The sequence below is a fragment of the Coffea arabica genome, chromosome 7c (assembly GCF_036785885.1).
Source record: "Coffea arabica cultivar ET-39 chromosome 7c, Coffea Arabica ET-39 HiFi, whole genome shotgun sequence".
Lineage (NCBI taxonomy): Eukaryota > Viridiplantae > Streptophyta > Magnoliopsida > Gentianales > Rubiaceae > Coffea > Coffea arabica.
In genome coordinates this window covers 13,411,213-13,431,498 of record NC_092322.1, presented here as the reverse complement: position 1 = coordinate 13,431,498, position 20,286 = coordinate 13,411,213, and the positions used below count along the sequence as shown (strand labels likewise).

The 20,286-nt window shown below is 36.2% G+C and overlaps 2 protein-coding genes across 2 annotated transcripts; both read right to left on the bottom strand.

Moving 5' to 3' along the window:
- Positions 1-4,582: 4,582 nt before the first annotated feature.
- Positions 4,583-7,185, bottom strand: LOC113699580 (pentatricopeptide repeat-containing protein At4g19191, mitochondrial-like). Its single transcript, XM_027219952.2, has one exon. It carries the CDS (start codon positions 7,061-7,063, stop codon positions 5,108-5,110), a length of 1,956 nt encoding a protein of 651 aa, XP_027075753.1. The 5' UTR covers positions 7,064-7,185; the 3' UTR covers positions 4,583-5,107.
- Positions 7,186-9,980: 2,795 nt separating this feature from the next.
- Positions 9,981-18,759, bottom strand: LOC113699263 (uncharacterized). The gene is made up of 13 exons (XM_027219502.2): positions 17,933-18,759; positions 16,049-16,127; positions 15,851-15,907; positions 15,342-15,397; positions 14,702-14,927; positions 14,074-14,160; positions 13,895-13,969; positions 13,707-13,790; positions 12,872-12,936; positions 12,600-12,792; positions 12,382-12,470; positions 11,301-11,415; positions 9,981-10,268 (listed from the first exon to the last, which is right to left on the bottom strand). The coding sequence occupies exons 1-13, from the start codon at positions 18,556-18,558 to the stop codon at positions 10,227-10,229; spliced, it is 1,794 nt and encodes a 597-aa protein (XP_027075303.1). The 5' UTR covers positions 18,559-18,759; the 3' UTR covers positions 9,981-10,226.
- Between the last annotated feature and the right edge of the window lie 1,527 nt (positions 18,760-20,286).

Here is a 20,286-nt window from a genome sequence, read left to right as displayed (position 1 = left end):
AAGCTTTTGAAGGGCTTTTTCCCCATTTTCTTGCTGATGACCCTGCAGTCATGCAGATACTTAATTTTCATTGCTTCTGAGTGGAAGCAACCACAAAACAAGCATTTATCTTTTGGACCTCTAACATTCCTCCCATGGCTAGTTAAGTCTCAAGTTTTTCAGATTCGGCCGACAGGCTAGTTTAATCAGGATATCATCTACTGATTAAAGGAACAAAAAGATGAAAAAGAAAGAAAAGGAAAAACCATACACAAAAAAAAAACCACTGGCAGAAATATGGAATTTTTCAATCATGCATCAGTAGATTAAAAAGCAAAGTATTAATCTGATCAGAAAAGGAGAAGTTAATATTCAGGCAAAAGGGTTAATTCCTACTAAAAACTTTCCCACAAAAATAAATAAAGGAAGGAAAAAAGAAAAAAAAACTACTCTACATTCCTGACCAAAAGTTTTTAGAGCTTCTTCAGGGTTTCAACATCTTTGCACGCAATCATTCATTGGCTTCGTCACCATATAAATATCATCGATCGACCGATACTTGGATTTCCTCTTCTTTGCGTTAGAGCCCTTGTTATGAGGATCATCTTTTTTAATCTTCTTAGATTCCATTAATCCACAGTTGCTCTCAGCACCACTAATGCCTTGATCATCATCTTCATCCTTGTCCTTTCTTTTCTTCTTCTCAAAGGTGGTCGCTATACTCTGTCTATCTTCTTCATCTCCACTTACCTGCATGAGTTGTTCTGCTACTTCTGCTTCTGCTGCAGCCATGTCTGAGTCTTTCTTGAATCCCTCTTGGGCTTCTTCATCATCTTTGCATGCCATTGGTACGGAATTCAGCAGAATTGGAATGCCAAAAAGGAATATTTCTCCTGCAGAGTCACACATATTTGCTGGTGTAGGTGAATAAATTTGTAAATGTTGATATCTCTAGCTGTATGTGTGTATATATATATATATATATATATATATATATATATGATGATACGAAGATCACTAGATCAGTACGTGTTGGATGGTTTTGGATTGGTGTGTTTTTTTCTTTATTTGTTTTGGTCCTCCATAAAGCGCGTTTAAAGGATACGTGTAGTATTAGTTGATATAAGAGAGAAACAGCTGTGTGCTTGCATGGAAGATGTATGGAAGATATGTGGATTTTTTAGTACGGGAATAAGAAATTACCATTCTAGCTTCCTTCATTTGTTCTTATTTTGCAAATTTTCTTTCAGGTTTGTCTAACGGGAGTCTATTAGCCACTTGTTTAGATGTATTTTCAATGTTATACTTTTGGAAAGATAAGACTAATTAAGAAAAATATATAAATAGAAGGAATGCTAATAATTGTTAGTGCGTGTAAATATACGGTAAGTTAGATAAAATTGACATATGTTAACAAACATCCATTAGACTCCCGTTAGAGAAATTCTTTCCTTTTCTTTTATTTCATGGATTGGTTTGAATGAAAAAAAAAAAAAAAAAGCAGACCGTACCATTATTATTTGGTTACTCAGTTTTTTGTTGAATAATTAACCATTAAATTATTCAAAAAATATTGGTAAAATACTTTTTAATTGGTATCTAATATTTGATAACCAATAACGGGCTGGATTTTTGAAAGTTCAAGATTATTTAGTAACAACAGATTGGAGATTTCCTAAACACAGATTACATGGTGGGATCATTTGGTAAGGTGACTGTTGAGTTCTTCATTCGACTCTAAAATTGTTCCATTTCTCCGGTAAGATTTAAAGTCTTCATTTACAAAAAGAATTAAACTTTAATGGTAATTAGGAGTGGGAACGAGTCGGGTATCCATCTCATACACCATTTGGCTGACTCGATCCGTATCTTGGGAAGCAATCATTTTCTGTTCCTTATCCACGGATTTTTAATTATGTGTATTAAAAAAATGTACATGTGGTACGAGTCAGGTACCTACGAATTTTTAATTATGTGATCCTAACCTGCTCCACATCTAAATGGATATCTGATCCTCTTTTGATTCGATCAAATAATACGGATTGAATATCATAATTTTCAAATCGAATTGAATCGAATCGAAGATGTTGGATTTTCGGGTAAACATGTATTTTTGCCCACCATCCACCCCTAATGGTAGCGGTACTACTACTACTACTACTACTATTATGTTGGTCATTGAGTCAACAGTTGATTAATAATCAAATGTTACTTTTAGTGCTTTATCTAGCGATAGAAGTCAAGATGGTTTGGAACCGACTGTAGCTTCTTGAGATAAAACAAAAAATTGACCGAAATTTAATAACTGAACAACTGCTAATGACCAATCAGGTATAAACCCCCCTAGTTCCTTTAACATGTGTTTTTCCTTTTGAAAACTTATCTAAGGTCTTCATTTTTGGCACTTTAATCTTTCACACTTGGATATTTATTGCTAAGAAATTGGTATTACAAAACTAACAATTGCACGATTGCTCTTGCATTTTTACTTGACGAGTTTCAATGAGTAAGCAAAAAGTAAAAGGATGACCGTTTCAAACCATCCAAGATTCATCATCTAGTCTAAAGGAGCCTGAATATTTTAACCAATCTATACCAATACACCAGTATATCTGCTGGTTTACTATGTGACTTTTTAACGACATTTTTATAGAAATTAAATTGATAAATGTGTATCTAGAAGCCCTTTTAACCCTAAGACATGAATTTGGCGGTCTTCATCTTTGAACATAATTTCAAGAATAACAATGTTTATCCTTGCTTGAATTTTTTCTCCTTTTCTTTTGCGCTTTTCCACCCCAAAAAAGAGGCATCAAGGCTAGTATTTTACCCTACACTATGGACTATTGTAGAAGTTTGACCAAAAGAAACATACCAAAAAAAAAAAAATTAAAAGATAAAATTGGGATGAATTTTTCTACCATCCACATTCCAACTGATCTCAACTGGATGGTTAATTTGTTTTGACTGACGGTAGTTTTCATGTCAAAAGTGAATTGCCTGCAATCAAATTGAGAAATTATTATTAAGACCCTTAATTAGTGCTGTCCATTTCATATTATTAACTATTGCTTCACCGACTTTAGAATTCCTCATCAGTCTTCAATCTAACGGCTAGAGTGCATTTTCTTTTGACTTCTTGTGTTTCACAAAATACTATCCTCTGCTGGAGGGCCAGGATTGCTCGACTATAGTAAGAAAATGCCAAATTTTGGATCGTGACATGTTACATTATGACGTTTAACATCTGGGATCAACGTTTGGCGATGCCGAGATCTTCAATCAGGTGTGTATTTCTCAATTCTTCGAGGTAATTTGTCAAACTGATACGTGTATACACATGTTTGTAAGCATATGCTCACAAGTAATAGAAAGGCTAAATTACTATACATCATATGTGATTTCGCTTATTACCACATAACTCAATTTTTTCGAGATATTTATATTATTACCCTATTATTTTATGTGAAGTTGAAAATAGATGGACACGAACTTTGGTTACTGTAATTGACGGATAACCTTAGCAGAAACGTGTAGGTTGAGATCATAGTATCCGGTAAATCCCTATATTATTTTACATATATATATCCACACAATTTTCTTTCTTCCTTTCTTTTTTAAAGTGAGAGACTCCAAGCCTTACGGGGAAGGAAAAGGCATGAGAGTCAAACTAGAGATCTCACAGTAATCTTCCTATGATTTTATACAAAGTGGTTAGCCTCTCGTTATGTTTAATGTTTAAGTAAGGATAATATTGGCTTTTCAATCAATGATGTTATGGGGCTACTTTTGTTAAATTTATGCTTTACATGAAATCATGTAGAGTTATATGAATATTTTGAATTGTTAAGAGGATCATATAAGAATAAATAAAACCACAGGGTGGTGTGCAATAATTTACCCTAATAGAAATGTTCTCACACACGTTCATAAATTTCATTTTCTTCACGTACCAGCATTGATATATAAGAGAAAAGAACCAAGCAATTTCATTCAATCAAGGATTGATTGACGAAAATTAGTTAAAGTATATGGTAGAAACAGGCCAACCATGTGTAAATGTCAACACTCAAGTTTAGATGAAACTAGTTTTGTTGGTGCCCTGGATGTGGCCTTGTTTGCTAGCAACAATCTTATCTAATTATGCTTTACTTAAGATTGAAAACAATAACTTTTGATAGCGTACAACAAAGTAATAAGCATGGTACAAACCGTTTGATTGTTCCAATTGTGTGACAGAAAGAGCAAAAAAGAGAAAGAGAAAGGAAAGAAATTGGGATAATTATATTACTTAGAAAATTTTGTGATCATTAATATTTATTTGGATTAATCTTAATACACTGAGAATATATACATTGATATCGTAGGATGCATGTCACTTAATTCACCAATTTGAATTAACGTTCATGTGAAGTTCATGCTACTTGTTGGGGCTAGTAACTCGTTGAAATAATCATCAAATTGCCCTTGATAATTCAAACAAAAGGGTGGGGATTTAGTTTGTTCTCAAAACTTTGTGGAGTTTTTTTTTTTTCATTTTTTGTTTCCAACTATTCGGATGACATTTAATTTAAATATATATTGATAGTAACTTGGTAATATGAGTAAGAATATTTCTGAATTCATAGAAAATTTTTGTATGTCATGAAATTTAATTGATACATTGATTTTGAAAACAAACTTATGGTCTAAATTGTGTACGATCCAAACCAATGAATGTACACAACTTTGTTGCATTTATCTGCATCAGTTGAAGAAGACGCATGTATACATGAAATGAGTGCCCAGAATTGTTTCTGCCCCAATCAGGGATTATACAAGGGATCCTGAAAGCTGACATTATCTCCAGAGTTAAGATGTTTGTGCTCCGTAGTGAAACTGCTATTGACTTGAGGAGGGGACCTATTGGAAAAGAATCAAGAAGATCTTTGACCCTCAGATGGGTAGCAGTCGCTTGTCTTTAGGACTTAGTTAAGGACATGGTCGAAGAGTACTTCTTCAGGTCCGCTGGAAATTGATCAGGTAATTGCTTAAAGAAACTGTATCACTTCCTTGACATCCTGTTCTGGGAAGCTTCAACTTCTTAGCTCTACCTTAAATCACTAATCTAAAGAAAACAATTCTACTGTCAAAAGAATTCCTCAGACCTAAACGTATCTATCTGCTTCTTGGAATACAATCCCAAACTACTTAGTACTTCATATATTAGGCAGCCTTTGGGATGAAATTTGTCATCCACTCTGAAAGTATAGCTCTTGCCATCTACTTGAATAGTGCTTTCCCCGGGATATTTCCTGACTTGATTGCTTTTCATTTTTGTTCTAATGGAAGCAACACCATCCCACCTTCCCGTTGATGCATATATGTTGGCCATTTCAACATATGGAGCAGCAGCCTGGGGTTCCAGTTCAAAAAGATGATGAGCTGCATACTCTCCAATATCTGCATTTCGGTGAATCTTGCAAGCACTAAGCAAAGCAGCCCAAATGCCAGCATCTGGTTTAATAGGCATACATTGAATATACTCCAATGCTTCTTTCAGCTTTCCCTGACGTCCAAGGAGATCAGCCATGCAAGCATGGTGGTCCAGACCAGGACTTAACTTGTATAGTTCAGTCATCCTATGAAATAATTCCCATCCTTTCTCCATCAGACCTGCATGAACACAGGCCTGAAGAACAGCAAGAAATGTAATATGGTTTGGTTCTAAACCTGACATCAACATCACATTAAAATAATCCAATGCTTTTCCAGATTGTCCATTCAGTGCATAACCCGATATCATGGCAGTCCAAGAAACAATAGTCCTCTCATTCATGGAAGAAAAGAGTTCCTCAGCATCCCTTGCGCTTCCACACTTAGAGTACATGTCTAATAGTGCATTCGAGACCCTTATATCACTCTTCAATCCCCTTGAGATGGCATAACTGTCTATCCATCTCCCATAATCGAGGGCTCCAACTTGGCCACAGGCTGAAATTAAATATATCACCGTAACTAAGTCAGGTTGCTCGCCAGCTGCTTCCATGGCATGGAACAAGGCCATTGCGTCCTCCAAATCCCCTTTCTCAGCATAACTACCGATCATGACAGTCCAAGAAACACGAGTTCTGTCCACTATGGAGTCAAACAAACTTCTTGCCGAATCTATGTCTGCACATCTGGAGTACATACAAACAAGGGTATTAAGAACAGAAACATCTGAGCAACAACCTAATTGAACTCCATGAGAGTGGACCAACTTCCCAAGCAACAAAGCATTAGGTTTGGCAAATGATCCAAGCAAGTTAAGAATGGTACTCAAGTCAGGCCTAAATCCACCATATAACATATTATGGTACAACTCCATAGCCATAAATCCTTCTCCTGCATTAGCACACCCAGTAATCATTGAATTCCAAGAAACAACAGTTAGAACATCCAAATCAATCTCATTAAAAACCATCTCAGACAAGGACAAATCACCGCATCTAGAATATGCAGCAATCCAAGTGTTAGCAACTGAAACATCAGCTTCTACCCCAATTCTAATCCCCAGACAGTGAACAGAAGTCAATAATTTAACATCCTTCAGACCAGAAGCCAACTGTGCTAACCCCATAACCGTAACTGAATCCGGTCTAACCCCATCAACCATCATCTCATTAAATAAACACAAAGCTCTATCAAAACACGACGCTTGCACGAAACCCATGAGCATTGCATTCCAAGCAGCAATCTCCCTTGCATGCATTCTATCAAACACTGCGTAAGCAAAATTTTCTACCTCATCACATTTTACATACATATTAAGCAAGCCCGACTGTACATATTTATCTGAATAATAAGGAGATTTTAACATATGGGTGTGGACCATTTGGGAGCACTTGAGGCTAGAGAGTTTTGTACAGGCTTTGGCTATGAAGGGGAAGGTCAATTTGTTGGGTTCTAAGCCGTTTTGCTTCATTTGGCGGAAGAGAATAAGCGCTTTGTCTGGGTAGCCTTGGCTAACTGCATCCCTTACACCAGAGTTCATTGAAGTGACCCTGGAGAACTTTGAAAATCGGTTGAGGATTGGAGAAACGGTCGATTTCGACTTCCTCATGTGTCATTTTCATTTGGGGAAATTTTCAAGGCCTTGCTCAAAGTTCCCTTTAATATAAAAAATTTTCCTTATTGGGCAGTAGTTTAGTTCATTATCTTGTACTTTATAACTCTGCGAACACTTGTATTACAAATTGTACCGCGTTAATGTGTAGTTTAGAAGTTAGAGGAAAAAAATTCAAGTTAGGGGAAAAAAGGGGAGAGAAAAGATTAGAATTGTTATTTTATTTTTGGGTTGCTCAGTTTTAACAATAAAAAAAATAATAAAGAAAATGTTAGGCATGGTTTTATCTCTCAAAATAATGGTCTTTTTAAAAAAATCACCCAAACAGAGTTAATTTGGACAGTAGTTTATCATCGTCTCATATTTTTTAACCCTACAAACACTTGTCTTACAAATTGTGATGCGTTAATGCCTAGTTTGGAAGTTAGAAAAAACAAAGGTTTAAGTTAAGAAAAAAAAAAAAGGAAGAGAAAATAATAGAATTGTTTTTTGGGGTTGCTCAGTTTTAACAATAAAAAAATAGAAAAAAAAAAGGGTTAGGCATGGTTTTGTCTCTTGAAATAATGGTCTTTTAAAAAAAAAAACGCTCAAATAGAGTTAATTTGGACAGTATTTTATCATCATATTATACTATTTAACCCTACAAACACCTGTCTTACAAATTATGAAGTTTAGTTTGAAAGTTAGAAAAAAGAAAAAAAGTTTAAGTTAGAAAAAAAAAAGGGGGGGTTTTGTGGGGAGGGAAGAAAAAATATTAGAATTGTTCTTTCAAGTTGCTTGGTTTTACAATAAAAATAAAAAAAAATAAAAAAAGGGTTAGACATGATTCTATCTCTTGAAATAATGGTCCAAATAGAGTAAATTTGGGGGTCTTTATGAATATAAGTCCGATGAATTTTTAAAATGTGTCTAGCCAACACTAGATGCATTTGTGTGTTTAACTGACACGTTGTGAAATGTGTCTTGGGCAAGAATTTGAAAAGGGCAAAAAAAAAAAATCAACATAGCTGCATTTTGGAAATGCGACTAGGTAGTTTAAAAAGAGAGAGAGAAATAGACGCTGGCTGCATTTTATAAATGTAGCCAGGCCTGCGTTGGTTCATACTCCATTTGGACCACGCAGCTGGAATTTGCACTGAGTGACTGTGAAACCATCATGTTTTTGCAATAGAGGCCTTTTGGGGGGCTTTGATCATGGATGTAGCTTTTGAAGTGGCCAGCCTGCCTGTCACCTTCTTCTTCTTTCTGGACAAAGATGGTGTTTGGAACTATAAGCCATCATAAAATCATTAAAATTGAACAAAATATTTTCTAGTAAGATTACAAATTAATGACTTCCATATAACTTCCAATATTTATTTTGACCAGCATTCAACTAAAAAAGGAGCTCAAAACCATTTACAGGTCTCAAAGAGCACCCACCAGCCTCGTTCAGGCCCTCTTCGACCTGATTGAGCAGCCATTAAGTCCCCGTCTGAAAACAAGATGTTTCTTTCGATAATTTTCAAGTACACTCTAAATTAAGTCTGGCAACAGAGAATTTTTACGAAAAAAGGGGAAAGAATTAAAAAAAAAAAAAAAAACTTATTTCCAAGGGACAAAAGAGTTCATGAAAACTAGATGGGGATTTTAAACATAATTACAAGGAAAAAATTGAAGGACCTAGGTGGAAGAATAAAAATGGTACACTTGAGTCATTAAAAGATATACAGTTCCCACATCGGTAGGATGTGGTTTGCATCTTCAGTATTTAGGGTCCTCAGTGGTAGTCAAAAGTTGGTACCTTTTGACTATTGCTGTGGAGTTACTTTAGGTGTTGTGTGTGTGAGTTGTGTTCTTCCGTTGAAAAGAAACAGAGATTCAGGAGAGGTAAAAAAACTGGTAAGGATAGATTCAGGAGAGTCGTCTGTGTGTTCCCTTTCCCCACCCCTCTAGTTCCCACATCGGTAGGATGTGGTTTGCATCTTCAGTATTTAGGGTCCTCAGTGGTAGTTAAAAGTTGGTACCTTTTGACTATTGCTGTGGAGTTACTTTAGGTGTTGTGTGTGTGAGTTGTGTTCTTCCGTTGAAAAAAAAAAGAGTCATTAAAAGATATACAACAATTGATCAAATAAATATTTGGTAAGATATTTGGGCAATTGGGCCCCAATGGCTACCCAAGTATTTTCCAAAAATTCCCATCAATTGATGGGTATAAATGAGATTAGTCCCGTTGCAAACCCAACATCAAAATTAAAATATCGATCCCGTCTAAAATTCCTTTAAGCATAGATAGCCCATTGGAACATGGAAAAAATTGCCACCTCTATCAAAAAGGGACATAATTTAGATCTAAAACGAAAAAGATTCTTTAAATGGTCAAATTACATTCCATCCATAACAAATAAGATTGCAAATGAATCAATTCATTCGCAAGTGCTCCCAAGCCAGTTCGATCAAAATTTGACTAAAACTCAATTAATACTGAATTCAAGTCAAACTACCGAACTCGAGCAATTCGATTAAAATTCAATTCAAACTCAATTAATACTAAAATCGAGTCGACCAAATCAAACAACCTAACTTGAGCGAGCATAAAGATACTCAAACTCAATAGCTCATCCAATTTTATACATATATCTCTAATATTTTTATTTATTAAAAAATAAATATTTTATTCATTTTTTAAAGATAAAATAATTATTTTAATTTTTTAAACTCAAATAGGCTTGTTCGAGCTTGACTATGCTCGATCAAGCTCGAATTTGTGATCGAACTTTCAATGCAAAACTTGAGCTCGATATTAAACTTGATTCAATTAGACCAAAACTTTGACTCGACTTGGTTCATTTACAACCCAAATTGCAAGGCGGAAAGGGGAAGGTGAAGGTGAAGGGGAAGGAGTATAGAGTTAAATATGTAGAAAATTTTGAACTATCCCAACAACATTTGCTATCATGCTAATAAAAATATTCGGTACTACATTTCAAAGGGAAAATAACCGATCAAATTGTATACACATCCACCACATAACAATAACCAAATCTAAAACCAAATTATACATGTGAAGCAAGTAGAGTTATTGTCATCCACATCGTAATGAAACCATAAGCAAACACGCTCAGCAACTCCACTTTAAGGTTGTACTCCATCCACATTGATTCCAGCATGCAGAACAGTATCAAGCAGCCCCTTTAAATTTTGCATCATATTCATATGGTTGCTGCAAACAAATAAAATATTCGTCAAAATTAAGCAACCCAAACATATGCATTGGTCAATGTACACACAAACATATCACCAGTAGTCATAATGCTCCAAATTCTCAACCTTCAATCACATTCAAATGAAGCATTTGCCTCCAGACTAGCTTGCATTGCCCCCAATATTTTCACATCATAATCAGACAAGAATTACAATTTCTAAACCTCAAAGGAGCATCATAGACTGGAGATACAAAAAATTGCAGTAATAATAATGAAAGAAATTAAAGATCCATACACACTAACATACAATTTGAGGCCAGCTATACAAGTGCCCCAAGTTCACAGACACATTCTGTTAGATAAAAACTTGACTAATAAGAACTACTTAAGTTGCTTCATGTTTTTTAAGTTCAAATGCTCTACTTTTTGCACGAGAAATGCAATGCAAGAACACTAGTCTGCATGTGCTTGTCAGCGCACCTTCGCTAAACATATATGGCTTTACTCTCCACAAACATAGCTAATGTTGTAACTTAGCATTGACATCGACAGTTGAGTTCAACATCACCATAATTAGTTTATTATTCAATTGAAGAATGCTTCCACACATATTTCAACTGTGGAAGGAAACTAGTCTTTTAAATTCATCAGTTAAGCTACCAGTTAGGACAGGCACCCAGGTGGCCTCTGTCTACAACATGTCGGTCAAACTAAAGAAAAGAGCCATTTTGCGATTGCATTACTGATTGTAGTATCAGAACCAAACAAATGTACATGCACGCGCGCACACACATGTCTATATCTCTCTGTTTGCCTGTGTGTGTGTGTGTGTGTCTATATATACATATGCACATACATGCACACACATGTATGTACATACACACACACAAATATGCATGCATGCATATACACATATACATATAATGTGAATGTCTGTGTGTGTGTGTGTGTGTGTGTGAAAGTGAGAGAGAGCACATGAATAAATATTAAGGAAAAAAATAGTGAATGTGCTCCTCCCATTTTGCAAAAACTATGGTCCAATATATTACCAAGAAGATTGCTGAAATCAATCGGCGAGCAAACCATCGCTTGTGCATGGCTTGTTGAGCGCGTGCTGCAGCCTCCACATTCTCAAAGCGCAAATAAACATAGCCAGCACTATTCCTGTAATTGACATAAAATGGAAGACAAAATCAAGCATAAATAATACAATGCAACAACTGACAAAGCTCAAATTTGCTGCTACAAATACAAAATACCAAGGAAAAGAGAGTACATGAGGCCGGTTCTCAACTGCTGTTAATTATCTTCAGCTAAGCTTCATAATTTCTTGAGAAGTGGACCATCATTATGATTTATAGACTGAATGGTAAAAGCACGGGAACATAACAAGTAGACATACAATGCAATAGAATGTCTGTCGCTCAAAAGTTTATACTCTCAAATTTTAATTGTTTTTCTTCACTGACTTCCCTTATGCCAGGAAAAGGTAGGTATCCTCAATTCTTTTTGCCTTTTCCATGCCAACTGTTCTCTACTACCCTCCCCCTCCAACTTTTCAGCTATTCCCTTTTTTCTCACTCCTATACCTAGTTCTCAATTTCATTGTTAACCAAATTTTGCTTATTCCTGTTAGCATGATCCAAATTTGGGTCCTTTCTTCTAATGCTTCATTCTTCTTTTAGTTTTTCCATTCGTTCTCCTTCATTCTTCCAGTTTACGCATACAGCCCCTTATAGCTGCACTCCTACCTACTTGAATTTCTTTCCACCTTAACAGTAAAAGACAAGATCACACCCAACACATTTTTTATTCTCTTTCCATATATTTGACATATTGCACCAAGGATAATTGTCACCTGACAATTGGTTACTATCATAGAAAATGTTGCTTTGGCAGTTAATTTTAGAGCTTTGCTGATTAATGAAAATCTTGAGTCTATAAAGCTAAAATTAATAATGGGACTCTGCTAAAAATCCTGTTTCAAGTTTAAACAATCTTTCTGAGAGCCTCCTCCTTTTGAAATGCCAACCATCTTCAACTAGTATTCATCTCAGCAACTAAATGATTTCTGGTTGCGGATACATCAGAAGTCAAATACCAAGCATACACTCGAGTCAAGATTCTTACTTGTCCACATGGATATGCTTCACCGGGCCATAGTTTGAACATTCTTCACGCACATCATCCCTGATGTCCAAATCAAATTCTGGATCCATCTGCAAACAAAATTCCAAGAATAAGCAAAAGGAAAGGCAATGACAAACGCATAAATCTTTGATTAGGAATTCCATGCACGTATGGCAAGTATGTGTACTTGTACATAGATCATCAAACAATTAACAAACCTCAGTTGCAGGATCAAACATATTCTTCAAAAGTAAACACTCGCTTGGGTTGCCAATGGGCTCTGGGGGCATTAAAACTTGTGCTGGAAGTACTGGAGCAGACATTGCTGTAGGTGCAACCATGGGCATGGTTATGGATTGTTGTGCAGGAGTTGCGCCATTAAGCGCAGGTACTCCAAGGGAACCAGCAACACTGCATAGGCAAAAGATATCAAACTTCCGCAGCAAAAAGTGAATTTCCACAGAAAAAAGACATAATACTACAGACAAACCTTGACGCAATCCCACTACGATCCAGTTTTGCCATTAGCATTGCTCTTGATTGAGCATTCAAAGCCTGAATAAGTTTAAACCCATAAATAAGTGTTTAAAATTAGCAACTAAAAGGAATCAATATACTAGATTCAACAAATGTCAGAGCAGTCAAATTCTCAATTTGATTTGTTACTTCAGAATTTGCTCAATGTGTGTGATGCAACAAACAATATCTCTCAACTTAAAGCTAAACTGTTTTTTAACAGAACAGTGATGCTTTCAGAATAATTGCCTTCAAGAACTATTTTAAATTATAATTTAACATCTTGAATAGAAATCGTTGAAAATCCAAAAGAAATTTGATCATACTTCACAAGTTGACACCTAAAACCCACTTAGACAACATTCATGCATCATATTGCTGTTGAATTTGAACAATTTAGTGATTTACACTGTTAATGCACCAAATGACACATTCGTTAATTATCAATTCCATCAAGCAATGTCTCAAATGCATTTGCTAAGTAGTCCATCCTACTAGGGACGTGATGAAAAGATAATACTAATTAGAAAACAAGTTCCAGAATCCCAATAAGATAAAAGTAATATTCTATAATCAACACCACAGTAATATTCTATAATCCCAGGATATGCTGCTATTGCAACCTATCAGCCACTGTATTATAACAAAGTACCCTCAGTCCTGCCTCTCCAAAAACATACATTCAAATAAATGTTGATTTATTACGGGAATACTAGGTTGGCAAAAAATTTAAAAACAGATATATTATCAATTAACTATATCCAAAATTAGGGCATTTAAAAAACTGCAGTTTCACAAAATCAACTAACCAATCCACCCCCATCATCATCATCAAAATCGGCAGTTTTCTGCCCTGAATCTTGCACTCCAACATGATCTGTAACAGATGAAACCTGCACTCAAAAACATTAGAATTAGACACTGCATCAATAAAAATTATAAAAAATGAAGTACAATATATTAACCATCTAATGAAGCTTGAATTTCATAAGCGCACCTTAATAGTTCGACCAGCAATCTCCAATTTCCCATTTAGAACTTGCGCAGCCTTTGCATGTTCTAGTTGAGCAAACTAAAAATAATAATCATGTCATCAACATTGTCAGAATTAAGGATTCATTGAACTGATATAATTAGCTAGAGAATCAAGACATCAAAATCTTAACCAATACCGACTTGAACAAAGCCAAAACCTTTGCAATGTCCAGTCTCAGGATCAGTAGGCAGCTGTACAAGTTCAACGGGCCCAAATGCTTCAAAAATCTGCAAATAAATAGTTACCAGATTTAGCAAATGAAGCCAGATACCACAAAACACTGCTAAACAGGAGGTGCAATAAAAGCTGGACTACAAGCTAATGACCATTGCATAAAAGATTAAAATCCAATAGGCCAGTGACAAAAAGCTTTAAAAAGACCAAGTCAGATAAAAGGAGAGATCATCCCATGGCCAATTTCTGATACATAAAGGAAGTGGCAAGGATATTTACCTTTGAATTACCTAAAGCTAAAATTTATTTTGCTTCACCTAAACTCGCAGACCTCAAAGAATTAGTGAATCTGTTGATATGCCAACACGTTCAACTTAAAAAAAGGTGCAAGAGTTAAAAACCCATCTACCTCCAAAGACCAGAGGTGATCGATGATTATGGAGGGGAAAAAAGTGCCTTGTAGACTGATAACTTCTAAAAGGAGCAATTTCCCCAACTCCTACAACTTTCATCTCCTACACTAGTTGAACAATGGTATGAAGTTTGCTTTCATCCAACTGCTTACTATGGTAAAACATAATTTGCAAAGCTTACCTGTTTAAGCTGAAATTCAGTCATGTTGAAATGTAAATTTCCAACATAGAGTTTCCTATCTGTTGCACCATACGGGCCCACAACGCTTGAATTACTGGAAGCATTTGATGGAACAAGGTTCTTTTCTGCCTCTGATGGTTTAACCATAACAGGCTGTCCAAGAAGTAGATGCCCAGATAGAGCAATTGCCATCGGCACAGACATGGAATCAAAGAACTCAATGTACCTGCAGTATCAAGGGAATCAATATCAAGACTGCAAGACACAGAAGTCAAGAAAAAAGTTGGAAAACCAATGGTTGTGAAAGAAATCGCTGTGGAAGATGAATCCCAACTTAAAAGGCTCAGAACTAAGAGATTAATAGTATTAAGTAATAACTAACCAAGAATAACAAAAAAAAAAAGCCCCAAAGTGAATCAAGCTCAAAATCATGGGAATACCAACGTATCTCAAAGATGCGTCAAAAGAGACCAGCTAACTACATTTGAAGGCCTTCTACCAAATCCATGAATTTAGCTTGAACTCCTTTTGGAACATTATCCAAAAGCAAGACTTGACAGCACTACAATTTTATAATATTAAAAAAAGGTAGAAATAGAGAGCAACCAGAAAAGGAGAAAGATACATAAGGAGCACATACCCAACTCCTTTTGATCTCCTCGAATTTCGATCCATGATAAGACGTACATCCCTCACCTGGAAATTAAAAATAGCAAAACTGAGAAGAAATGCCAAATAATTTGATCCACAAAAGAAAAATAAAAGTTAAAGAGCAAAGAAATGGGTCTTATAACTTGTCATTCTTCACAAATTGAATTCATATGCATACAAAACATATCTACTCAAACAAGCACAAGAATTATTATGTTATAATCAAAAATCAGTTAGTAATCAGTAGCAACAAGCAAAACGTGCAACTAATACCACGTATTCCATGCAATGAGACCATGAATCTTTTGCAATTCAGCGCACTCAGACCGTGAGATTTTTCCCTTATGTATATGCATAACAGTGTACGAATATTAGCATAAACAGAAATTGAGAATCATTTATTCTTAAAGAAATACAGCAAAGGTTGGAGTTATAATACACCACATAAATACATAAAATGATGATATCCATCCAAACAATAGACAGAAGAACACCAACCTTTCCTGCTTTTGAGAAAAACTCGTAAACATCCCTCTCAGTTGCCTTCAAGGGCATCTGCAATCAAAATATGTATACATCAGCAAACAATATTGTCTAATCCTACGCCTCTCCTCTACAAAAAAGAAGCAACTTCGAACAGGCAAGTAATTCCTGTAACACTTGATCTATAAAAATCTGGGAAGTTAAGCCATCCACCTGGTAAGCAAATACTGTTCTCTGATCCCTTTCTGGGTCAGCCTCAGGTTCCACCGCTTCTTTCTTTTCTTTAAATCTCCTGCATAAATGACTCAGAAAATAGTAAGTATAAACCCTACAATGAGAGGAACATATTAACATATAAAGCCTTATAGGTGTATTTTCTTGTAGAAAAACTTATCTCAACCTCAACATCATGTTCTCCTCCCTACCACAGAGATAATCAACCTCCTTAAATTCCAAGCCAGCACCCTACTTTTCCATAAATCAAACTTTTTGATAACAGAAATACCAAAAACGAATACCAACTTCAAATTTAACAAGTATAAACATAAAACATTCTAGACTAAGATTGTATAAAGTTCCTCAGCCAGTGGTCAGCAAGAAAGTGAGAACAAGCACATCATTTTTCAATGCTTAGCAAATTTTTATACTTCATTAGCAATCCACCTTCAATGGTTCCAATAACAAGCAGATTAGAAACTAAATGTTTTCGCTAATTGTCAACTAAAGCCCCCTTATTCATGTAGACCAAGTCACTTCTACCCAACAGCAATGGATGACTCAAATTAAAAAACAGTTTTAAGCTTAAGTACAATTAAGATTAGAAGGAATATCAAAGAAAAACAGGGGGGATAACAAGAAGTAAACCAGAAACCTAAAATCTGGCTTATGATTTCAGCAAGGAAAATGACTGGAATAACGTTCATAAGTTCACTCCAATCACTATTCTGGATGATTTAAGACCGTTGATTATTTATACTTCAATTAAGATTGTGTTCATTAGGACACTCGAGTTCACTGATATTTTGAATCAAAAAAGTCATTCAAACAGAGGATTTGCTATTCTGGTCCCTGTTTCACTGCAAAGTGGGAACAAGAATTATGGGGATAAGGCATTTTCGTCTTCACAGTGAACAAAAGGCTGGAAAACTGATACAGCCTCACCACATGCGTTGCCAACCTAAAAATTGAATACATCATTGATCAACATCTCAGCTTAGATGTAAGAAATCAAGCTTAATCCAGGTATGCAAAAAACATTAGAAGGATTGAAGAGTGAGCCAAATCTTAAGGCCGGAAAAGAGAAACACAACAGACCTTATCAAAACCAATATGTGGAAAAGCCACTTTCTTCAGACAAGCCGTGAAGAAGTTTCCGCATGTTAGCCCATTAAGATGCATCTACGATTTCAACCCAAGTTAGAAAGTTATATTCTTCATGCATAAACTCAGACTTTTTTCTGCACTTAGCCATTCTACAAATTCTTTCTGTGATTTCATCTGTTGGCAGAGATTTGGATACACATGCATATAACAGAACAAGCCACACTGGAAACAATTGTGTGTACACACGTGTGCTATATATGTATGTCTACATATGAACTCAACATTTTTTTTCCTGCAATTACTCGGAGTCCATTTGATTGATAAATTCCAAGATCGGTGATGCAAAAACAATAAGCAAAAACACACATAATTAAAATAAGCTACCTCCATAAGTATAGGTAGGGCAAATAACCTTTAATCGAAAAGGCCCTTCATAAGTCAGTGAAGTTAAACCATCAAAAACCGAACTTCATAAATCATATGTTCCAATTTTCCATATCAGTTCACGAAAAACCACTCCAAGCAAACAAATTCACTTACCCATCATGTGATTCTAATGATATCAAAGTCCCCGTGCAAGTGCAAAGAATCTTAACCACCAACGAGGAAAAAAATTCTCAAATCATTAGCAAGTAATGCCCCATCTGAAAGCACTCTAAACGTAATTAACCAAGAATTATTTGCCAAGTAAAGCACCAGCAATGTATGTAACCATAACTGTGTTGAGAAATCTATAAAATGCAACGGCAGAAACAAGTTAAAACTGAGCATCACCTGCTTTCCCTCATCTCGAGCTCGCGCTCTCGTTCCCTGATCAACTCTCTCTCCCTTTCACGATCGAGCCTGGACCTGCTTCGGCTCCTCCTTGACCTCTCCATTTCCTTCGACCTCTCCGTTTCCCTATCTCTTTCCTTCTCCTTTTCCCTATCCCTCCTCTCCCTGTCCTTCTCCTTCTCCTTGTCCCTGTCCCTATCCCTCTCCCTCTCCTTCTCCTTGTCTCTGTCTCTCCTCTCCCTGTCTCTTTCCCTATCCCTATCTCTCTCTTTCTCCCTCTTCTCCTTGTCTCTATCCCTGTCCCTCGAACTCCTCTCACTCTCCCTATCTCGACTCCGGTGCAGCGAGCTCCTCTCCTTCTCCCTATCCCTATCTCGTTCCCTCTCGCGGTCTCTATCTCGGCCGTTTTCGTCATCTCCGCGGGACCTTTTGCTGGAGGAATTTTTCCGATCTCTTTCGTCCTCGTCAATATCACCTTCGTCCTCGTCGCCACGCTCTTTTCTCCGATATCCTTTCTCCTTGTCTCTCTCTTTCTCGGCGGAGTCCTTAGTCTCCTTCGTTTTGGACGGAGGACCGTTGGTTTCTTCCACGGTTTTCTCCAAATAATCGTACTCGTCGAAGTCCATTGCTAGTGTTCCCCGACGTGGGAATGCTGGTGGCGGTGCCGCCGGTTGGTTTATCAGAACCCTACTATGGGAGTGTGTGCGAGAGGTAAACTATTGTCGTTGTTAGGGTTTTTGAGAGGTGGAAATCGGTGGGGGATTGTGGTGTATATCATGCGTTTGTTTGGTAGTCAGGATGGGCTGGGACTTGGATGGAATTCTGAGACGGAATGTGGTTTTATTGGCAATTTGACTTCGAGTCGTGTCGGGCCAATTGAGAAAGTCGGGAAGGAGGTGGCTGGGTGGGTTCTTGGTTCAACCGATGAGTCAACTAATTACTTGTGACGAGAGAAGGGTTGAAACTTGAGTGATACAGGAGAACGTACGGGAGGAGGGAGGGTTTGTTTGGATTGTAAGTTATTTGGAATATTTTTATCGTAGCATTTTTTGTGACATGATGTACGTGAGATAAAAAAATAATTGAAAAAATAGAAAGGTATATTGAAAATTGTAATGATGATATAAGCAAATAAAATTGAAAAAATAATGCTCAATCTTAACAAACCCGAAATATTCGAGTTCGAAACCTCTTCGGCTCACATTTAAAACAATGACACCAGATAAAACTAATTACTTGCAAATATTTTCGTCTTCAAAGTCATATGAAAATTGTCTTCAATCATAGAAAATGTATGAAGCATTTTATTGTCTTACAAATAAGAAACACAACTATTTTGTCCTTGAAGATTTTTCTAGTCATATTTTTGTTGAAAAATCATACACAGATCATATGCTTGAATTAGTGTGGCAAAATAGACGGCCCATATAGTTTTTGTCCAAAACTTATAAACCCTACCCTCTCTAATTTTCCCCAAATTCTTCTTTACTTACTTTATCATTATTCTCTTTTTTTTTTTTAAGAAAAATGTAGCTATATAATAAAAAAAAACTAAATAAAAATGATCACAATGTGCCAAATGTGGAGTGAAGACAACAAAATCATGCTCACTCCCGCTTCTACTAGGCCTACTGCTGTCACTAATTATTAATATTGTGTATATCTTGTCACTATTATCCTGATAACCACCATTTTTTTGTTTTTCCCTAGCACCCAAGTTAGGCTTTGACCGTCAATCAAGTATGAGTAACTCAATTTCAGTCAATTTAGATAGTTCCCTCCATTTTTCTAGATTAGTTAACATACTTGTGAACCACAGAACCTTGGTCCGGTGGCCACCAGGGGAACTTCAGTTCCTCCTTGGAGTATCTGTCAAGGTTTGAATCTTGACCTAAAAGCTTAAGCTGTTAGGGGAGGCCCAGCAACCGTACTTATAGTGGATGGGAGCAGTCACATGACTCTCACCCCTTAAACCCGCCTTGGGCGAGGTTCGACCCCCAGACCTTACAAATTTTTTGCCAAATTTGTCTGCTACAAGTTTTTTAAAAACTTTAACTACAGTAATCTTAAAAAAATTTTCAAAGTTTTTAAACTATACACTTCAAAATATTAAAAAAAAACACACTTCAAAAATTTTTTTAAAAACTTCTACAGTAAACTCTAATAAAGTTTTAGACAAACACCTAAAAAACTCACCTTCCAAACAGGTCAATCCGCCAAGGAGTAGCAACAATAGTAATAGGCATACCATAGAAATAACAGTAGGAGGGATCTCCCTTTGCCCAAAATCCCCTTCCCCAAAGACTCCTTATAATATAGCATCCTCTTCTCTAAGACCCCTCCCCAATAGGGCT